Source organism: Brachycentrus maculatus, unplaced genomic scaffold, assembly GCF_059751285.1.
Source record: "Brachycentrus maculatus isolate JH-2025_06_01 unplaced genomic scaffold, ASM5975128v1 h1tg000117l, whole genome shotgun sequence".
NCBI lineage: Eukaryota > Metazoa > Arthropoda > Insecta > Trichoptera > Brachycentridae > Brachycentrus > Brachycentrus maculatus.
The window spans coordinates 2375724-2400000 of NW_028280870.1; the positions used below are offsets into that span (position 1 = coordinate 2375724).

At 34.5% G+C, this 24277-nt stretch overlaps 1 protein-coding gene across 1 annotated transcript in view; it reads right to left on the minus strand.

The window, feature by feature from the left end:
* Window positions 1-670: 670 nt before the first annotated feature.
* The window catches only part of LOC148309841 (protein rolling stone-like), a 23631-nt gene continuing 24 nt past the window's right edge, over window positions 671-24277 (minus strand). The window contains exons 1-6 of the mRNA XM_088259444.1: window positions 24000-24277; window positions 7024-7148; window positions 6025-6268; window positions 5058-5171; window positions 3397-3577; window positions 671-2298 (exon numbers count right to left, since the gene is read on the minus strand). The exon at window positions 24000-24277 is cut by the window's right edge and continues 24 nt beyond it. Coding sequence (XP_088115570.1) covers window positions 2088-2298; window positions 3397-3577; window positions 5058-5171; window positions 6025-6268; window positions 7024-7110 — 837 coding nt within the window. The 5' untranslated portion in view covers window positions 7111-7148; window positions 24000-24277 and the 3' untranslated portion in view covers window positions 671-2087. The remainder of the gene's footprint in view (window positions 2299-3396; window positions 3578-5057; window positions 5172-6024; window positions 6269-7023; window positions 7149-23999) is intronic.

Here is a 24277-nt window from a genome sequence, read left to right on the forward strand (position 1 = left end):
TGTTGTTCACGACAATAATATCAAGAATATATTATTCTATAATTAATTAGTTTTATTTGAATTTGACTTGACACATAAAACAAACAACTAAATAAAGCGCGGGTTTTCAAACTTTTTTGGTCTATCGTTTCCTTACTGAAATTTTGAAATTGATAGAATTTCTCATTGTATACAGGTGGAATGAATGAAAATGTACATCTTTCTAATTCTTACCTTTCTCCTAGCACCTAAAATACCTTTCGATCCCACTGGGAGGCAGTACTAACCCATGTCGGGTAACTATATCCTAAAACATGTCGGGGTTGATAAAAAAATATCTTAACACTAACGGGAATCTTTATCATTTCCTTTCCATACTCTACACACAGCCGCTCTTAGATTAGATCAAAGACAATACACCAAATAACATATAATGGCTCATTCTATCTTTCAGTTATATAGTTTCAGTTAAAACCGATACAAGTCAATTTACTTGCGAAATGCACGGTCTATACACCCCTAAGGTGGGGAAACATTGCATTTATAAAGGACACAATCGTCTATCTGATTCAACATGAGGCCGCAGTAAAGAAAACCTTGACACCCCCCTTCCATAAACCAAATATTTAAAATTCAAAATGTAAATTAGTCATATCGCAACATAAAATATCTTTTATTTTTAAAATGTACATTTTTTTGTGTCCGTAAAACTACAAAAGTTGTCGATGGATTGTAACAATAAATATTATTTTTTAATTTAATTCTAACATGGTACAGAATCTTACAATTTCTTTAAATCTAATGTGACACATGTTTCGATGCATTCCGCATCACTTTCAAACATGGAATGCATCGAAGCACGTGTCACAATAGATAATGAAATAGTGGTATTTACCGAGTAAATTTTAAATTATAAATGGATAGATATGACTACAGAATGACTGTCGAATAAATTGAAAATAAATATTAATTTGATTTGTAAATGTAAATTTTACAAAAAAACGATTTTTATTTTAGAAATAAAAAAAATAACGTTTAGAGTGCCGTCACAAGATTCTTGTAAAACAAACATTACACTTATCTACTTGTGTTCTTATTGATTCGTGCGCAATATAACAGCAAAGTATTTTTATCCTATTAATTTTTCGCCATAGAGGCTTCTTAAATCTATAAAAACTGCTAAGCACAGTGGACAACACAATATATCAATTTAGCCAGTCAACTCTGCCGAATTTCTGTGGCACAATGTTTTAAATGTAAAAATACGATCTGGGCTCTTCAAAAAAGCCACAAAGTAGTCGTTTTTTAAATCCATGAATAAAACTTAATGATCAGGATGATATATGAATACAATTTGTCTAACATTAAAATTAACGACAATATTAGTTATAAATGCTTGATATACGTAAATCTAATTTACGATACACGACATCGATAAAGTCTTGGGATAATGACGTTGTAAAAATAATATTTATTGATTTTTTAATGACTCAGTGAATTGGTGAAATAAATAGATTTTTCAGCATTAAAGAAAGAAATCTTTCACTGTTTTTCATAAAACAGATAAGTTTGTTTGATTTTGATTTTTGAAAGCAATTAAAAAGCAAAAGCAAAAAAAAAAACTTTTGGTGAATTTTTTAGAGTAAATGTCAAACGATTTTTACAAAGTCATTAGATTTTTTTAGATAACCCAGCAGTGAATTTTGCTAACAAATGGTTATTTCATTAAATAGTTACTTCATTGAATTGATGAAAAGAGTATCGTTGGCTTATTATCGTGAACTCAAAAATGTTTAAACTGGAATTGTTTTAGGAATACCAGGATAAGAGAAATATGTCGTTAGGTGGGCAAGGCAACGAAGAAGATAATGGTACGCGCATGTGAGGAGAATGGGACCATCCAGACTCCCTCATATTGCACTGCACGGTGACCAAAGATATGAATTGACACCTGGTAATCGACATCGCACGAGGCTAATCCCTCTTAAAAACAGGTCACAAGGCCTTCACTAAGAAGAAGAAGAAGAAGAAGAGGACTCGTGTATCGATTTTTACATTTGGTCTCAGCACGATAAAATAAATTCACAGCCATCTGGCATTTTTCAAATTCAGGCCACTTCTAGCATCGGTTTCTCTTGCGGGGTGAGATCCACAATCGGAGCAGGGTTGAAGCGCTGGGCCAATCTGCACCTCATCCTGTACAGAGCGTACGACAAGCAGTGGGTGACGGTCAGGATGGTGAGGCACAAGAGGGAGAAGCAAACCGCCCTCCCAGGCTTCTTCCAGTCCAGAGCAGGATAAACGAAGGCTCGTCCATGTCTGGAATAGATAAAATACAGAAAGATTAGTTGTTTTTGAAAGACAGCATCGTCACGCAGTCTTTCAAAATAAGCAATGCCCAACCATGTGGTATTTTGTTGGCATACATAATAATGTGGCCCAAAGAAACGCGGGACAAAAGTGGAGTTCCACTGAGTCGGCACCACAAGTGGAATTGGCAAGTCATGCGGCACGTATGTCTGAGGATAGATGGACGAAAAAGGTCCCTGATTGTAGGCCTACAACAGGACGCAGAAACGTGGGTAGACCCCAGACAAAATGATCTGATGACATTAAGAAAGTGGCGGGCCTGCACTGGAAGAGAGCCGCATCCAACAGACAAATGTGGAAGTCCAAGAGGGCCTTTGTTCAATACTGGACGCAAGAAGAAGGCTGGTGTAAGAAGTAGTATTATAATTTCATAAATAAGTATCATAAAGTCGAGACTTAGATTAGCTTATACCTTCTTGCCAAACACCTCAAAATGTGCCTTATCTGCTGATACATTGCCCCCTTTTCAGTTTTAAAAGACAAATCTGGAAGCGTATAGCAGGAGTCTCGGTGAGGATCTATGCGACATAAGATCTGTGATAGTTCGTAAGGAGTTCGCACGAGAGAAAGTCTTATATGGTCAAGATAGTAAAGGACATTGGTGAAATAAACCAAAGTAAGACACAAAATGCCAAAGGCCTGTTGATGCGGTCAATGGCTTTTTCTGATGAGTGGTTTCCTCTTCACATGAGTATCCCACAATAGAAGTATCCCTCCCGATAGAATAAAAATAATATCCAGTAAAAAGAAGAAAACTCAACTTCACAATATACGAGTATTAACCTTTTACATAATAAGCGAGAAAATAATAATTGCAACTACCATATAAAAAACCCCTTTGTCAATCTTTATGATCCTTTAAAAGTGTTCCTCAAGGCATAGCTCTAGGTCTCTAGGTCGTCGATTTTGCATTTTAAAATGGAATCAATAACTTATAATAAAATTTTCGAATGCAGTATCCTTGATTTATGTATCTATTAATTTGTAATTTGATATAATAAAAAATAGCTTATATTGAAATTCAAAATTTATATTTGATAGAATTACCTGTCTGTGCCGCCACAGGCATAGTAGATGTAAGATGAGACGGTGTAGATGATACCGAGGCCGACGGAATTCAGGATGTAGATAAGACGACAGGGATGCATCACCATAAACATGTCAAAAAGCATCATTACTGAGTTCCCAGCGTGAGACATGATGTTTATAAGATCCAATTCGTGGATTTCTAAAACCAAATAAGCATGCAACACTTGAATGGATGTTGATTGAACTCCAAATTATCATTAATTTATCAAGAGAGAAAAAGATACAGTATTTTATCTCAAGATTTAAGAAAAGCTTGATAAGGTTGTTTTAGTGGCTTAGGTGGATTGGTATTCCTCCTTAGGTCTTGACACAAAAAACGTTTATCCTTTTACTTTGACTTTGGAAAACAACTTCCCAAATAGTCGAAATCATCAACATGTTATCACATCAACATTAGTAAAATAGTTAACATACAGATCTACATTCATCTTTTAAAAAAAAAAAAAAGACTTTGGATTTGTCAACATTCATCAGCGAATCATTTTCCTTGCACACATTGTGCACCTTTGGCACCAGCTTCTGCAGGTCCCCTTTACTTTACTATCGGGAAACGCTAATAGCTTTCAATGTCCCTGTCACTGCCAATCTAAATAATACAAATTTATAATACCGCTTCTTGAAGTTGTCGTCCAGAGTGGACGTATTCGCTGCGCAATGCTCAATAAGAGCAACATTTAGGAGTTTTTTCCTGTTTTTTCAAATCACATTTTTAAAGCATTTTCACAAGAAGGGTAATTAACGATAACCTACCCATGAGTATTTCAATGTTTTAGAATTAGTACATAAACCCCGAGGATGACAAGGTTCTTGTCGAAACCGGTTGGAAAAAGTGTACCAATAAAAAGTGGTTAAAACAAAGTTTTTTTATTTTATAAAGTTTATAAATATATTTGAATTTCACCAAATTTGAAAGTGCGCCCGTGTAGACAGTGAAAGGGATTAGTAGTTAGTAAGTTCAATCGCTAATTTGTATATTTGGTTAGTATGTTTTCTAGGGATGGAAAGATTGATAAAGACAAAGAAAGGAGAGTGAATGCTGGGAACAAGGTGAATGGTGCACTGAAATCAGTTATAGCAAATAAAAACCTATCAGCAGAAGCTAAACTGGCAGTGCACAACGGAGTCCTGGTTCCAACTCTAATGTGTGGAAGTGAAATATGGAGTTGGAAAAAGAAGGATGAAAGTAGACTGAATGCAGTCGAAATGCGATCTCTCAGAAGACTGTGCGACAAAACGATGTATGATAGATGTTCGAATAGTGAAATAAGGAAGGAATGCAAAGTTGAGATAAGCATTATCGATAAAATAAAGAAAGGTGTGTTGAGATGGTTTGGACATGTAGAACGAATGAGTGAGGAAAGAACAGAGGAAGAAGGAAGCAGAGGAAGACTGAGAAAAACATGGCATGATCACGTATGCCAAATACTTGAAAGTGGTCAGGTTAGGAGTCGTAACAATCGGCGGGTATGTATGAGGAGATGCATGAACGTGGAAGAGGCGAAGAATGTTTGCAAAGACAGAGTGGTATTCTCTCCGCCTACCCGTGCGGGGAAGCGGCGTGATGGTTAGTTAGTTATTTAGTTAGTTAAGTTAACAATAAATATGAGGTATAAACTCACTCGAATCATGCACAAGGGTCCAGTATATCAGGGTGACAACTAGCGCCATGTCCACGGCCAGATTATGAAGAATCCAATATAAATAGTGCACCTTGGAAAGTGGACGATTTTCGTCTGAGAAAGAAAAAACAAAATTCCTATCTTAATTTATCAAGATACGACGAAGGACGAAGCATACAGATGTCCCCTTTGTATTAAGCATAAGATAATATGAATAAATTATGATTTAAATAATATATATTAAAAAAATGGTGAGGAAATAATAATTCACAGATCACGTCTAAGATATTATTACTACAATGGAATTCATTGAGGATAGAAAAACGTAAACAAGACTCGATGATATTTTTTCTTTGAAATGAAAGATAATCAATAATGATAAAGTGATTTTCCTCAAATTATAGAAAAAAACCCTGGAAAAGCTGAACACATTATGCTTATTATGCAGAATGTGCTCATCATTTGATTCATGTAAAAATCGTGAGAATTCCATTTCAAGGTCGACATTATATCACATTTAGTAGAGGTGTGACAAGTGGGCGGGTAACTGTTATTTTTTCACATTACAATTTGACATCTCAACATAGACGAAGTAGAATATGATATATTAATTAAACTCGAAACACAGTGTTTGACTTCACTAGAGACATCTATGGTGGGATGAGGGAAGCTTTTATTAAGCAGAAACTCTTGCATTTGTATGTGAGGTCCGAATCCTGGAGTGATCATTTAAACCAGCCAATGACGGTTGTAAGCCCTGTAAATGCCTATACTTCCACATTCTTCTTCTCTTTATCTATATTGAGATTTAAAAAAAAAAACATTCATGTAATGTCTTTACTTTTTTTATATTTTTTATTGTATTTCATATAATGCATAGTACTCGTATATGCAATATGGACCTTAGGGGCTTGCACACCTCACACCTCGAGAGTTGGAAAAAATATTAATAAACAAAATAGCAAACCTTTGGCTTTGGCCTTGTCGATCCACGCAGACTGGACGATCCCCAAGCCGAGGATGGACTGGAGTGTGCAGACCAGGTAGGCCCAGTTGGTCAGGAAGACGACCCACTTCCACGGCGCGTTGCTGTGGTCGTCGGCCCACCGGCGCCGGTTCACGATGCTGTTGGTGCAGAGGATGAAGAAGGCCAGCGCCAGGAGCCAGCGATACAGCAGGTACCATACATTGGGCCCCGGATCCTTCTGCCACTGAAAAAATCACTACGATGAAATCTATATTCCCAAAACAAACCCTTCGCCCGATTTTCCCGTACCACATAGGGAAAAAAATGGGCCTTTCCCCGCCTAAGAAATAGCTCGAATTGATTTTCCCGTATTATTTTATGAAAAGGTTGAATGTGAAAAAATATCGATATGATAATGCGAAGACAGACTTCCACGTATCCCCTTTCAAGGAAACCATGAAGAACGCAGACCCCCAGGCAGACCTCCAAAAAGTTGTAAAGATAGCTGGGAGTCAACATCCCAAGAGCGACAGGCGGAAGCACAACCAGATCCTTAGGATCTACAAAAAGAAGAAGAAGATAATGCGAGAATCCGCAGGGTGGCTCTATGTGTATGAACTGTAGTGGACTCCCAATGTCGGTATTATTATACAGCAGAACAGAGTAAGAACGGAGCAGGGTTGCTGAAACTTCTTACTCTGGAGGTGGGGGAAAAGAACAACCCTGATTTTGAGTGTGGAGCTGAGCAGACCGTATGACACATGGTGCCGGGCTGCCGACTCAAAGGTTTTGGTGATGACCTTCGGGATATTCATGGGGCGACCCCGGAGGCGATGGACTGGCTGACAAAACTGGAGCCAAGACTCTTATCCCATAAAGCACAACTTATATGGGTGAAGAAAAAGCCGGAGCCATACGCAAAGTAAGCCTTTGAAGCAGTGTGACCTTATTTGCTTATTGGCTTGAGTGCATGATGCAAAAGTAATGACATGAACGTACCTGACATCTCTCGAAGGAGTGCGACCTTATTTGCTTATTGGCTTGAGTGCATGACGCACATTGTCCCTTCCAAGGGCTATTAACCATCTTCTTTTAGACTCTCGTCCTTTAGCCGTTCAGGGAAACTGAGAAAAAAGAGATAAATAAAATAGTAGGTTTAGTCTAAAAATAAAAAAAATATATACATAAATACATACATAAGACTTATATGACAGCAAAAAAATGACCCTGTTATATCATTGTCTGCCTCCGTAGTTTAGTGGTTTAGTTACCATATTGGAGGTCCCGGGTTCGATTCCCAGGGTGAATTAATGAAATTCATTCATACGCCGGACTACTCGTCGGACAAATGTCAATTTCAATCCTTGGTAATCCGTAAAGTTTGGCTTCACAGGATCGTATACTATGCTATGAAGACAAAATAGAGCATTTAGTACAGGATAGACTTGAATAATGGTCAATTGATCGTATAAAGGCGGCTCCGATAACAGGAATTGAAATATAATACGTCAATTAATTCTCGTTAGGTGCTGCTAATAATGGGTGACCCCGCCACATGTGATGGGTGTACATTGTATGGAGACAATTACATATGTAATGGCAGTTGACTTTCATTCATAAATTACAGCTTACTAACTAAACAACGCGCCGCTTCCCCGCAGGGGTAGCCACACCGATCTGTTCTTGCAAACACTCTTCGCCTCTTCATGCATGGAAGAATTTTAGAAGACAGACTTGATTAAATCTAATCAATTTAGTGGCAGATGCTTCTAGAACAAAGTTTCGTCTACCTCTGAGAACTCTCTGATCTGTAATCGCGCAGGAAACATTGATATCCGAAGCGTGTGTAAGATGGAAGATATCGTGAGGTGGGGACGACAACGGCTATGATACTGGAATAAACACGTATCAAAGGCCGTTTTATGCAGGGGTAGGCAGAGAGATTAGGACGCCGCACCAATATTTAAACAATTTTTACCTCTTTCACGCATCGTTCATGCATCTCCTCACACAAACCCGTCGATTATTCAGACTCCTAATCGCTTTCAAGTATTTACAATACTTGATCATGGCAAGTTTTCCGCGGTTTTCCCTTGCTTCTATTACCAACCACATTCGCATCAGAAATTTGTTTTACTATTCTTTCGTCACTCGTTCGATTCACATACCCAAACCATCTCAATTAACCTTTCTTAATTTTATCGATAGTGATAATTTTATTAATTAAAAAAATAAAACAGTTAAAAAACGTAACGGCAACCTTGTATCACTCGTCTGCGATCTATCAGTGTGCAATCAGTTTTCGAATATATTAGCATAGTTATCGCGCGTATTTGACATTCATATGCGTGCATTCACAATGGGTTCTTCTCAAGTTTTTTTTTTAATTAGCTAGAAAATAAATGAAAAGAAAAAATAAGTACTTTTCTTATAGGGAAGATTGATTAAGCTCTGGTCATTTTAATGAAACGAAAAACGAAGTTTTCCTGACGTCATCCTTCGTTTTTACCTAAGATGACTATGGTTTATTGAGCAGGTTCCTTTTCTATGGGTTGTTTGTTTACGGGGTGTCATGGGCCACCATGCATTAAAAGCCGTGCATCAATGAGGTTATTTATTCAGCCGATACTGATGTGAATTTAAATTATCGGCACTTCTCTATGGCTCCGAATGCTGCACGATGTACAATACAACACCTACTCTAGGTAACTAGAAACTGCTGAAATTCGAATGCTAAGATGGTCAGCTGGACTGTCTCTTAGAGACAAAATAAAGAATTTACGCATTCGTGGATGTAACAGGCATCTATTGTAAGGTAGAGGAAAGGCAATTGAGATGGTATGGGCACATAGGACGCAGAGAACCTGAAAATATTGTGAACTAGGCAATCGCCATGGATCTTCCTCAAAAGACATCTAGAGGAAGACTGTTTTCGAGCCATGGGTTAGGTGACGTTCTTCATAATAGAAGGACCTACAGCCCGAGAACGAAGAGAGCTGCCCCAACAATCTACAAAAACGATACGTTGGGATGGAGCTAAGAAGAAGAAAACTAAACTGAATTTAAAAGAATGTTCATTAGATAATACATATTATTTTTGGCAAGAAACTATATTATAAAACAATACAAATAATAATAATAAACCACGTTTTTACCTAGAAATTTAAACAACTTCAGTTTATTTACAACATGTTGTAAATAAATTATCTGGTCAAATTATTAGCTTAAATAATAAAAATGAAAATGGTATTTTCTGGCGTTTCTCATGTGTGTGATTGAAATCCAGGATTTGGACCTCACATACTAATATAAGAGTTTCTGCTTAGTAAAAAGCTTCTTTACATCTCACCAATAGATCTCTAGTGAAGTTCTAGTGATTCAAGAACAAGGTTTCTAAATTGGTTCATAAATATAGAACTTCCAAGAATTTGAGTAGTGTGTTTGTCAATAATGGGTAGAGTTGGTGAATATTACACGTGTGTAAAGTGATCACTTAAACCAGCCTATGACGGTCGTCAGCCCCGTAAATGCCCAGACTTCCATATTCTTCTTCATCTTTGATGAGATGTCAAAAAATAATAACTTCAGTTTAGGCTGTAGACTGTGCTAACCACCTGTTTTCTATCCCCATCCAGCTGTATCAACTTTTGTGATTTGTCCGTTCAGGAACTGATCGCCTCGATTGAAGCTTTCATTGGGGCAGAGCGGGTAGACGTAACTAACGCAAAGTTAAATCTAGATAAATTTTGGCAAGATTCGCAGGTCTTCACCAACATATTTGACATTGAAGAGGTTTTTTTTCTACATTTCTTTAACATTATAATGTATGACCAGTTTGATGAGGTATGGATACGAAATACATCGCTGGTCAAATAAAATAAAAGTAGACATAGGTTATTTTATTTTTTGATCAAATTCAGATTCCGAATTAAGTAACGGCTTTATTAAAATAAAATTTATATGGGAGTTGAATTAATTATGTACCTCGCTTATTTGGTACAAGGTTTATAGGTCATTGAGTGGATTTTTTTTCTTATATGTAAAAACCTGTTTTATTTCAATCTATGTTGGGATCAAGTGTGGGCCAATTAGGAACATCTCAGCATTTGCTCATTACTGGGAGAAAACCACGGTAAACATCTCAGGGGGAGCCCAACTGTTGACTGTCGTCAGCAGACCTTCCGTTCCACTAGAAGAGGGTTCGGCATTTTGTGTCCTAACTTGGTTTATGCTACCGATGTCCTTTATTGTTATTATTTTTTGACATCTCATCAAAGATAAAGAAGAATATGGAAGTCTGGGCATTTACGGGGCTGACGACTGTCATAGGCTGGTTTAAGTGATCACTTTACACACGTGTAACATTCCTTTATTGTTATTATCATTTATGATACCGCACGTCTGATATTAAGGTAGAATCGTTTTTGCGTGGTGTACACAGTGTACAAGGTGATCACTTAACTAACTTTTAAATGCACATGTAAGGATTATTTTAGCGTGTGTAATTTGTTGAATATTTCCGTCTCGGGATTTTAGTGTTATTTTCACTACTAATTTTAGGGTAAGAATAGGGGCGTTTGTCCACTATACGGGATTTCACCGTTAGCATTCCGGTTTTTAAAAATGAAAACTACTGCGACAGTTTAGCGTGATCGAATTTACGCGCAAGAGCTCCAATCCGAAGAAAGATGGACAAAAGCACAAGCCAATCCAAGCCAATCGTCGTTTTAAAACACTAACTGACGTGCCGGACGGTAAAAATGTGACGTTTTAAAGATTATTTTTCAGTTTTTTTTGGTAGGATTTTCAGTTTGCCAATCCAATTTTAAGTTGTTCACCTCTATCTTGTTATATACCTGCCTAAATATACAACTGTTGTCTACTTTTGTTAATTTAGAACAGATAATATAATTATTTTTGGAATCGATTTCACAAAGATAATGTTCGGATACATGGACAGACATTAAGTTTCTCTTTGTGAAACATTTCTCCATTTTTTATTCGCTTAGCTCTTTAATTTTATTTACTTTCAGATAAACGCGGTGAAATATTATGTATGTATTACAAGATTTCCATTGCCTCGTAACAATCGCTAAATGTAACGCGATATTTTTAATACGGTGTAGTTTTTGGCGAAATAAGTAAGAAATATTGAATTCTACTTTTATTTACGTATGTGTGATAATATGTGACGCGTTTCGTATTATTAAAACATTATCAAACACTCTATCACCGCGTCACATATTATCATATATATGTAAATAAAGTAGAATTCAATCCAATAACCGTGTTTAATTTTGGATATATTACCCAACAATTCAACATTTAACTCTACCGACTGTCTGCAGTTACAATAAATAAATAAGAAGGTTTGTTCAAAATATTATGAAAGACTAACAAAAAAAAAGATACTGAAAATCACCAAGCGGAAAAAATAATAAAGCAGTCTAGAAATTTACGAGGCACGGTGTGTAATTTGATGGTGAACTTAAGCCGGGATAATCAATGGCCCGCAACTTAATTTTTTTTAAAGGATTTACAACGAAAACATAGAATTTAATCAACGACCGACCGCCTGATAGGTTACACGTCTTTCCACGAACGATGTTTTTAAAGATATATTATTATTAGGATATTGGATATTTTTTTTGTTTTTTAGAACTCCTTTCCTTTCAAACTCCTTTCCTTTCAATAAATCTTTTCTTTTTAAAACCACGTACATAACGTATACTGGGCTTAAAACACCGTTTTTGTATTGTAAAAAGTTTTTCTTCGAAAAAATATATGATTTTGAAAAGAAAAGAGTTATTGAAGGTTAAGGATTAAAAAAAAATGGTACCACTATTTTTTGGACAAATTCCAATATTTATTCTAAAATAATTGTGCGCAGGCAACACGTGCGGAATCTCGCGCAGCCAGTCACGTACTGTCTTTGTTTACTTGAGAGCAAACCCTTAATAAAGGCATAAAATCATAATAAACGTTTACTAGAATTGCAAACAGATTTGGCTTTCAAGAAATTTTTCAATCATTGTCATTAAAAATATGCTCCATAGCATATTTTTTGAGTAGTTGGCTAAAAAGGTTGCCCACCACTGGCTAGCCCATTGCAACTTGGCATCACAATACCGAACATGAGTTGATCGTCATAAAAGCTGCGATAAGATAAACGAGTACCTGGTTAGAAACAAAAATAGTCCATTCACATTTTGTTTGTTTGTGCGTGTGAATGAATTTCCTTCTGATGGACTATTTTGAGAATGACAGACATAATTTTAAAAGCGTTGTTATAAATTTGTTTGAAAATGTGTTTTTTAGAGGTATACATATTAAAATTTTAACATATTAATTAAAACACATATTAATTAAAACACTTGTTTTTTACCACTTGAGTTTTATTATAGACTACATGTTTCAGAAGTTAAACTCCCATCATTCAGGTCTGTATAATAACAATAATGTAATTTCTTTAATCATTGTAACATGTCTTACCACAAAGTTAATGCCGAAACAATCAATTAAAATTTCCCAATAAATTGATGGTGGCTCCCGCCGTGTAGCATGCTGCGCCATCTTGTTGAAACCACAGCTCTGTCACATCAATGCCATTCAACTGAGGTACGAAAAAGCAAGTAGTCATGGTTCTGTAGCGCTCTCCATTGACCGTAACATTCTGGCCGATATCGTCTTATGGGTATTAAATATTAAAATTTGGTTAAATGAATACACCTGCCCATAAAGCACACCAAACAGTGACTTTTAATGGATGTAAGGGCGTCTCGACAAAGGCTTCTGGGTTTTCTCCACTCCAAATTTGGTAGTTCTGCTTATTGACATAGCCATTTGACCAAAAATTTACCTCATCAGTTAGCAAAATTTTGCGTTGAAAAAGAGGATCAAGCTGAATATTGTTTTCGGTCCACCCGAACCTACGACGCGCATAATGGTCATTCAGTTTATTCACCGTGAAATGGCAAAATGTACGGACTACAAATCAACTTTAAACTGTCAAATTGAATGTCTGTAGAAACAATGTTGCCAGCTTAAAAACCAAACCCTATATTTATAAAGTGCCTCGCAGACATGGATTAAAGTTACAAAATTATTAAATAATACTTTTATGTTTTTCACATCAAAGTGGACTTTTCATTGTATTTTAAAAAAAAGTTTTTATATGGAATTTTATTGTTTATATATTCATATTAGTAGTACATATTATACTGTCAGCGTGAATACCTGATCGCAACTTTTAGTCTTAAGACTAGCAAAGGTTTAATTTTAATTTTATAAAACATATCTTTTATTATATTTTTATTACAAAAACGGTATTTTAAGCAAAAACTTCAACATTAAATAAAACATTTTATTTTAGTTAGAAGAAACAAAATTCACGTAATGATCGTTAAACTTTTTGCATAATAAATCGAGGTAAATAAAAATTTAACTCCTATCTCAAAAAAAGAAATGAAAAAAAGTCAATTACGTAAAATATTGTCATTTATTGTTTATTGGGGAGCTTAATAACTTTAAACATAAATACTTTTTATAAGGTGTTAATATCTAAAGTCTAACTTCGCGTCAGAATAGACACCTGTACATTTTGGACCATTTGTAACACAATGACGTGGTCCAACTAATTTGGTCCAATTATAGTATACACACGACGCCGATTCGCATGGCGAAATTTCGGCCTTGGCCCGACGATTATAAAGAGAGATACTAAAATAATGGTCCATCTATAACGCAGCGACCAATTCGACACTAACAAACAACTTTTAAATTGCTTTTAAACATCTATATTTGTCTTTCGAAGTGACCTTTAGTTACTTATACATTGTAGGTGTCTCAACTTGAGGCGGAGCATCTATCGTTTTTATATGGAAGAAGATAAATACATATATATATATATATATATATATATATATATATATATATATATATATATATATATATATATATATATATATATATATATATATATATCACATCAATTGTTTTTGACATCTATATTTGTCATTCGAAGTGACCTTTAGTTACTTATACATTGTAGGTGTCTTAACTTGAGGATTTGCATCTATCGTTTTTATACGGAAGAAGATAAATATATACCAATTTTAAACTGCTTTTAAACATCTATATTTGTCTTTTGAAGTGACCATTATTTTATTATACATTGTAGGTGTCTCAACCTGAGGAGAGCATCTATCGCTTTTATACGGAAGAAGATAAATGTCTAAGCATTCCGGGGCTCGCCACCTGGCATCTGGCCGGCTTATAAGATAACTTTATACACTTGTATTACGGTCACCATTCTTCCCATTATCGAATACAATTATTCTTGAAATGTTTAGAGTAAAACCTCGATATATCGGACTAATTGAAGGGAGGGGTGTCAGTTGAAATCGAAAGTCCGTTTTATATAAATATTTTTTTATAATTCAACTCTTTTTTAGAAATATGAACACTGTTTTGAGATATAAATAAATAAAACAAAACACAAAAAAATATTGTTTTCGGACACTCAACGTGAAGTGACGTTGCTGTTTGCACTTTTGAAGTTTGCTGATTTTTTTATAATGTCAATAATCTCACCGTATGAAAATACATAATAAAGTTATTTTTTCTGAGATTTTTCTAATGTTTCCCAAAAATAATTCGCATTGCGAATTTGCTGTAAAAAACGCATGTATTCGGTCGTCGATTAGAATTCAGACTATTGACTCCATTAATTTTTACTGTATATATTTGGGAACCGGTTATTTTTTGTTTATCTGTAGGAATGACCTCCGAAGCGTCCAACTTACGCGAAATGTTGTTCCAGTTAGTATGATATATATTTTTATTTATAAAAGATTGTTAGGTTATTATATTCTTCTTCTACTTCTTCTTTTTTAAGACTATGTCCTGTCATTCTCCGGTCCGCTCCTGGGAGGTGGAAGACCAGCTATCCCTCCATCGTTTAGGTGGTCTTTCTGGGGATCCTGCTGTCCGCTGCTATCCTCATCACTTGATCCGAACTCGCTCTTCCCACATGATTTCTCCAGAAACGTCTTCTTTCTCTTCCCCATCGCACAACATCTTCAACATCGCAGATTTGTCTTATTTCAGAGTTTCTAACTCTGTCGCAAAGTATTAGGCCTGCAATGGGTCGTAGAGTCTTCATTTCGGATGTCCTAAGAAGGCTTTTTGTTCTCGCGGTGTCGGCTCTTGTTTCTGTGCCGTATGTCAAGATCGGTCTTACGCAGGTGTAAAAGATTCTCACCTTACTCTCTTTCAGCATGTATTTATTTCTCTACAAAATTTTGAGTGTGTCCAAATACTTGTTCACAAATCTGGATTATCTACAATTATAGGAGTTATTTTTCATATTATGCTACACGCGTGTAAAGTGATCACTTAAACCAGCCTATGACGGTCGTCAGCCCCGCAAATGCCCAGACTTCCATATTATTCTTCATCTTTGACGAGATGTCAAAAAATGATATTTATTTCTCCATACAATTTTTTTAAGCATCCAGCTACAGCACGGCTCTCCAAACTGAAAACTTAATGTGAGTTAAAGAACGAGAACTAAAACGAGAGAAAAGTTAATTTTTAATGTGAGTTTCTAATACAGATTAAAAGTTCTGCTCTTAGTGTTTTTGAATTGTTTTTTCACTACCTTCTCTTTAACCGGCATTTTCGTTATCCTGGGTTGGTCCTGTCAAGGCCGGTTAAGAGAGCGTCAACTGTTTATTGAAATTAAACTATTTGAAAAAATATAAGCATAGATTTTTTAATCATTTTTTTAACTCCTAACCTTTCAATAACTCTTTTCTTGTCAAAATCATATATTTATGTATTTATTTCTCAGAAAAATGTTTTTTTAATACAAAAAAAAATGGTTTTGAAAAAAAAATTCAAGGCAATCGGTGAATAACCTTAGGAGATTAACGATTTTGAACAAACGATCGATACTACCACTTTTGAGTTATCAGCTTTTTTTTTTAATGTGTTGGAGCTAAAATAATTTTTCATTAATTGATTCGGCAGTCACTTTGTGGTAAAATCTATCCATTTTTAATTTAAGTTTTAATTAGTAAATACTACTATTTCGAAAATCTTCTGTGACACGTGTTTCGGTGCTTTTGCATCATTTTCATACGGTGCTTGAAAATGATGCGGAATGCATCGAAACACGTGTCACAGCAGATTTTAAGTAAAACTTTAATTAAAAACTAAAATATTATCACCAGTTGTTTTACACTTCACTTGCGTCAATTAATATTTAATTCCAACTTCAGTACGAGGGATGATAATTTCATGAATTTTAATCAACAGCGTAACAAGTAATATATTCAATTAATAAGTTTTGATTTTTATACACGGGTATGTATACCTTTGAACAGGAAATTATCGCATACTATATCTCGTTCACAAAAACAATATTTCAATATAAATGCAAGGTAAAAAAATCGAATTATAATAAATAATTTATAATTGTACGATGAACGACGGAAGAAAACTGACATAATAGGGTTGCGTTATTCAAACAAATTTTCGTAACGTTAAAAATAACTAAATAGTTTTCTGAATAGATATCATGTGTTTTTTGGCGGATTGACAAACAGTTTAGGTCTTACACGCAATAACATAATTCAGTAAGCGTCCGCCTGCGCTGAGACCGGTCGTGACATCACGCCCGATTTTTTTAAGAACATACATTTTTTTTTGTTTTTTTATGAATAAATATTGAATTTTTTTAACTTCTTACCTTTTTCAATACCTCTTTTTTTCATAACCATATATTATTTCGAAGAAAAAAATTATCATTGCAAAATAATGGTGTTTTAAAGAAAAGAAACAATTACGTCACACGTTATTGAGTTTAGAAAAAATTAAGTCGCGATTTAACGTATATTTGTCCGCCTCCGTAGTGTAATGGTCAGCACGCTCGGCTACCGTTCTGGAGGTCCCGGGTTCGATTCCCAGGGGGGGTAAAATAAATATAAGTGATTTTTTCACTGACATATTTATTCAATATTACCCTGGACTGGTACCTGAAGCGGAGGGCTGATCACCTTTCCTTCATGTGTAAACGATCAAGATAACACTGCGTTTATATGACGCAGTGCCCTATGCACCATTGGGGTGCGGATAAGGGTAATAAAACCCTAATAATAAAATATAACCAGGTAACATTTAACGTAATGTATTTCTTGTTTGTTTAAATCATCGTTTTTTATTGAAAAATTTAGTTTTTCTTCAAAATAAATATATGGTTTTGAAAAGAAGAGTTATAAAGGTAAGGAATTAAAAAAAAAAATCAGTATAAATCAACAAAAAAATCCAAATCAAAAAACATATTATAAAAAAATGTCCGCAATCAACACGCGTGGCTTCTCGCGCATCCGGTCCCCTACTGAATTACATATTTGAGAGTACACCCTTAAAACTATTAATTTTTTCAGGTTGTTGATAAATTCACTGTATTAGGAGAGCAAGAAAAACAATGAGCTTTAAGTCTTTGCAACATTTCTGCGTCACCACATGACGTTTGTGCAGCAGTACTACGTGTATTGCAGAATCATTGACCGAAATATTTGCGTCAGTGAACGTTTTGCTTTACCGCTGAAATCGAGTGTAAAAAAACTAATAGTTGCTATGAGGTTGTTGCTACAGAATATTAGGTGGTCGATAGTAAAGTTATAACAATATTTATTATTTATTATATCAGACACTGGATTATTCACTTCACCCAAAAGGTGCATAGGGCACTGCATCGTAGTGATGCAGTGTTATTTTAATAGTTTATTTCATTAAGACAAGGTGATAAGCCCTGCGCTTCTTGTAACAGTCCAGAGTGATCCTCTTCTTCTTCTTCTTTCATATAAAGAGGAACGATGGATGCTTCATATTAAGCTGAGATACTTTTAGGCTTCCGACAAGAGCGGACCTATGCTTGTTCCGTGAGCGTTGTCAGAAGTTTTTATTTCCTTTTTTATTAATGTTTTTAGCAAATAAATCTAAATTATTATAATTTTTTATTTCATTTATAATTAATTAAGGGGATTAGCTATGAATGTCCGTATTTTTCCGATTTAAATCGCAATTTTTTTTGTGTGTAGTGACTACCCAATACCGGGACGCATGTTTTATTTTAGCACCGGAAGGGAAAGGTTAAAAAAATCTATGATGATATCGCTCACTCCTTTCAAGAACGTCATAAATCAAAAATCGACAATTTTCAGTTGTGCATGTTTTCGGAATATACAGAAAATGAACTATATCCCAGCAAAAGAGGTATATTTTTAACTTAATATTTACCCGTTACAGGGCAGAAAGTGTTGTTTTTGCATTTTGAAGAAAAGGTTTTGTTAATTTTAAAAAATATATATATTTAATATTTTTCAAATGGAGAATAAACCTTCAGGTTTTACCTTAAAAGATCTGTTGCACAGTAAAAAGTTCAATAAGGATTGATAGTTATTTTCAATACATTGTGTTATATTTTTAAACTTTAAAAACGTTCTCCTGAAAAATCAAGTTTTTTGATTTATGACGTTCTTGAAAGGAGTGAGCGATATATCAACAACAAAAAAAACTTATATCAATTATATAAATTGCGATATACTTAACTTAATATCGCAATTCATTATTTTAAGTAAAGTTAGTATGAGATTAAGGGAAAGAAAAAAAAAATCCCCGACAATTGTTCAAGTTAGTTTTTGAGGGAAACGATCCACGCTAATATTTGTAATTTGGTGATTGCGCAAAGTTGAATTCTTATCCATGCGATTCCGCAGAGCGACAGCTGGGCTGGAGTGACGGCGCTGAACTACGCGGTGTACATAACTTAAACATGAGTTTTTTTCGTTATAAAATAAATATTCGCAATTCTCTTTTCGGTATGATTACTTTTCCGACAATTCTGGTCAAATAAATATGTTGAAATAAATTAAAGTCGATTTCATGTTGATTTTAAATATGCGGCAGAATGGTGAACGTTACACAGTGCCTGGAGTGATTTCTCGAACCAGCTAATGCCAGGTCGTAAGGCCCCGACGAAAAGATGCTTAGTTTCTTTTGAGACACTTGATATGATCAATTTTATTCCTTATGTTCAATCACCTGGTAGAGATTTTATGTATCGCACTCAAACTAGGTCATAGCTGGTGGCCCAAATACATATCCAGGGATCAACTGGTGTCCTATATTCTCCTGGAGGCTGTATTTACTGTAAACACCACATTCTTCTTCATCTTTGTTACGATCTCAAAAATGTAATTATATATATTTTAAAAATAAATATATGTAAATTAAATATAGTCCACCTCCGTAGTTTTATGGTCAGCACGCTCGGCTACCGTTCTGGAGGTCCTGGGTTCGATTCCCAGGGGGGGAGTCAAATAAATATAAGTGATTTTTTCACTCTAATATTTATTCAATATTACCCTGGACTGGTACCTGAAGCGGAGGGCTGATCACCTTTTCTTATATGTTGCAGTGCCCTATGCACCATTGGGGTGCGGATAAGGGTTAAAAAAAACATATAGTCGTATAGGAGAAAGTGACCAACTAACACAACATAAAATGTTCAGGAGGGTCATTTAAGTCATTTTTGCTTGGCAAGAAAATAAACATGAATGCAGTTAGTCATTTCTAACAAGTCAATATATAATATTATACTTCCAAGTTTAAAATCGCTTTGGGTTTTTTCAGGGCAATATTATTCTAGTAAGAGATCAAATAGTCAATAATCACGTTTTTGTAAAAAAAGCACTTGGTCACTTTCTCCTGTATGACTAGGATATGTATATACATATAATATTTACACATTTTTTAAAATTGATTTTATTTTATTTAATATAATTGTGTTGTGTGGTGCCTTGTAATGTTCGATGTATTGAAGGATTTCTTTGTTGTTTCTTTTTGATCGAACGTTTCGCTCACTCTTTTCAAGAACGTCGCTATAAATAAAAAAACTTGATTTTTCAGGGGAACGTTTTTAAAGTTTAAAAATATAATACAATGTTTTAAAAATAAATATCAAGCCACTTATTGAACTTTTACTGTGCAACAGATCTTTTTAGGTAAAACCTGAATTTTTTTCTCCATTTGAAAAATATTCAGTTTATTTTTAAAAAATAATTAAACAATACCTTTTCTTCAAAATGCAAAAACAACACTTTCTGCCCTGTAGCGGGTAAATATTAAGTTAAAAACATGCCGCTTTCGCTGGGATATAGTACATTTTCTGGGCATTCCGGAAACATGCACAACTGAAAATTGATGATTTTTGATTTATGACGTTCTTGAAAGGAGTGAGCGATTTGTCGGAAACCAAAAAAAACGATAACACAATAGATTGTAACGTCTATTTTTACGATTTCATAATCCCATATATCGATGTCATACATAATCCTGTATTTTGACCTTATAAAATACGCTTAAATCTAATCAAATTAAGGTCGTGTCACGTGTTAAGGCAGGATAATCGATAGACTGCAACTTAATTTCGTTTAATCCCAGGTAACATTTAACGTTATTGAATTTTCGTTGCTTAAAACACCCTTTTAGTATTGAAAAAATAAATTTTCCCATGAAATAAATATGGTACTTATATGGTTTTGAAAAGAAAATAATTATTAAAAGGTATTTTCAATACATATCCTAAAAAATTATTGTGCGCGGACTATCGCTCACTCCTTTCACAACGTCATATATCAAAAATCGTCAAATTTCAGTTGTGCATGTTTTCGGAATGCTCAGAAAATGTACTATATCCCAGCAAAAGCGGCATATTTTAAACTTAATATTTACCCGCTACAGGGCAGAAAGTATTGTTTTTGCATTTTGAAGAAAAGCTATTGTTACATTATTATTATTATTATTATTTTTTAATATATTTAACATTTTTCAAATAGAAAAAAACATTCAGGTTTTACCTAAAAAGATCTGTTGCACAGTAAAAAGTTCAATAATTGGCTTGATATTTATTTTCAATACATTTCATTATATTTTTAAACTTTAAAAACGATCTTCTGAAAAATGAGTTTTTTTTTATATTTGACGTTGTTGAAAGGAGTGAGCGATATGTACGTCTGGCTCCGCGAGAAGCCGGTCGCGTACTGATTTGTATATTTGAGAGAACACCCTTTTAAGTGATGTGAATCTTGAATCGACCAATATAAAAGCAAATATACATTACATTAAACATGGCACAGGTAAGTACTGATGTAATTTTTCAATGGAAAAACTTGTTATGTTTGATGGCGGTTTCGTTTGCTTTGGGGTTTTTACCCATGAACTCTGAGTGCTTGTAATTGAGTCGATAATATGACAATTTAAACTAATTAATTAATTAACCATCATGCCGCTTCTCCGCAAAGGTATGCAAAGAGAATAGAACGCCATACCACTCTTCATATGCAAACATTCTTCGGCTCTTCCACATTCATGCATGTCTTCATACGTGTATATACCCGCCGATTATTTCAACTCTTGACCTGACCACTTTCTTAAAGCATTGTTCATCCCAAATTTTCAATTTGGGATGAACAATGCTCATCCCAAATTTTCCTCGGACGTTCTCTTCTAATTTTTATTTATTTATTTAAACTTCATGTACAGAAAATAAATAAGTACATATGCGGGCTTATTGCTAAAAATCAATATCTTCCAACCAACCAAAAACAGACTAGTGATATTGATCAAAATGTTTGATACCATATATAGCTGTTTGCAATCAGAGGGTAGATAGTACTTGAACGTTTAAAAAACATCAAAATTACAAATTAATGATAATAAGGAAGGCAAAGGAAAAAGGGAGTTTAGGGAAGGAGGTAGAGGGAAAAGCTAAGGGAGGAGGTTTGACGGACAGTTAGGAATCTAATGATAAATAGTAATGTCTCGGACGTTTCTTAAAAGTTATTAAAGAAGGTGCATTTGTTTACGCGGAGAGGTAATTCATTCCATAGTTTGGCCGCTTGGACAGAGAAGGAATTACTGAAGAATGATGTGTTATGGCGAGAAATAGAAATGTTTTTTCTTGGAAAGAACGAAGTGATGGACCATGATCTGAGAGGTATATAAATTTTTCAGCCAGATATTTAGGTGCATTGGAGTTGTGAAGAATACTGTACTTTTACACATATTTAAGTATTTTCGTGGTAAAGAATCACCAACGATCACTGGTATATATCATTATGATTCTCATTTCCAACTGCTTTTTTTTTGTCTCCATAGAATTTACGAAAAAAACGACGCATAAAAAAAGTTGCTACTTTTGTCAATCACAAGTTTTTATATTATTTTTTGACATCTTAAGATAGAACTCGGGGCATTTACAGAGCTTATGACCGTCACGGGCTTGGTTAACTGATCACTTTACACACGTGTAACATTCACCAATTTTACCCATGATTGACAACCACACTACTCTAATTTTCTAAACTTCTATATATATTGATCAAACTCGTAACACAGTATGCGCGAGTTCAGAATAGCCGTTTATGGTGGGACGAGGAAAGCTTTTATAAAGCAGAGATTCTTTAAATTTCCGAACTCTGGATTATATTCACACACTTGAGAAACGCTTGAAAACATGAAAAATAACTTCCGATTGGAGATAATACAGATTTGTGAACATGTATTTGAACAAACTCAATATGTTGTAAAAATTTTTTTGCCTTAAGGGGATATTCGCAAAGACAGAACTTATTCGCCGACCAACCGCCGAAGGGTGGCACATCTTTCCATCCCCGATTTTTTGAAGAATGCTAATTGGATATTTTATTGTTTTCTGGAATATATTTATAATTTTTTTCATTTATTTTTAAAAATTTCTCACCTTACAATTCTCAACTCTTTTCTTTTCAAAACAGTAAAATTATTTAAAAGAATTTTTATTTTATTTTATTACTTATTTTTATTTGTGTTTTAAGAAGAAAAAACAATTACGTAAAATGTTACCTGGGTTTAAAAAAAAATAAGTTACGACTTATCGAATACATAGTGTCTTAAGGGGATAAAATATTTAAACTCGAAAATATGTGAATTTTCCCGTCTGGGGTTATCGATTATATCGCCTTAAATATATATTGTAAACATGTTTTATTAACTTCTTAAACAGTAATCTAATAAATGTTTATTTAAAAATAACCAGTCTCGAAAAAACCCACCATTCATCATTCTTTATTTCCGAGTATATCATTAGTAAACAAATTGACATAAAACTTACGATGTATGGAAGTAACGCATGGAGTTGGATAAAAGTGGACAGAGTGCAGTCGAAATTCGATCTCTCAGAAGAATGAGCGGCAGAACAATGTATAATAATTGTTTGAAGGATGATAAAATTAAAAAGTGCAAGGTTGAGATGAGCATTATCGATAAAATTAAGAAAGGTGTGTTGAGACGGTTTGGGCGTATAAATGGAATGAGTGAAGAAAGAATAGTAAAACAAATTTATGAGGCAAATGTGGTTGGTAGTAAAAGCAGATGAAAACCGAGGAAAACTTGGCGTGACAATGTTTTTCAAATCCTCGAAAGTGGTCACGTTGGGAGTCGAAATAATAAGCGGGTATGTATGACGAGATTTTGTGAACTTATATGTACCGTGTCACGAGATTGATTAATATAACTAGAAGTTCCAAAAATTTGAGTAGTGTGGTTGTCAATCATGGGTCGCGTGTAAAGTGATCACTTAATCAGCCTATGACAGGTCATAATCTCTGTAAAAACCAAGACTTCCATATTCTTCTTCATCTATGTTGAGATACAAACATGTAAAAATAAGTGGAGTAAATCCATAAGTATTTGGACACACTCAAAATGTGAATAAAAAAAAATCTTAACATATTTCCAGATGTTATAATATATACATATTTTTAATGTAAAAAAATCATGGACCAGAAAATTTATATAATAACACAAATCAATTGTTTTTAAAATCAATATTATTTAAGTACAAATAAAATTGAATAAACACTCACATAAAAATTGGCAGAGTTCAATAGACACAGGTGTATTCGGTGGATCGATGCACTGTTGCATAAATGCACTTTTGAACTGAAAAAATCGCAAAAAACTGACTGAAACACGTGTCGTCAATCACACGATCAACTAAACTGCAGATCCGGATCAAATTGCCCGTACCCTGATGGCGGAATGTCGCTAAAATACAGCGGTATTTTTCGCCGGTGTAATGGTATCGAATTTTGACGTTTGGGTTGGATATAGATCGTAGCGTTGGCAGAACGCGCGTCCGCAC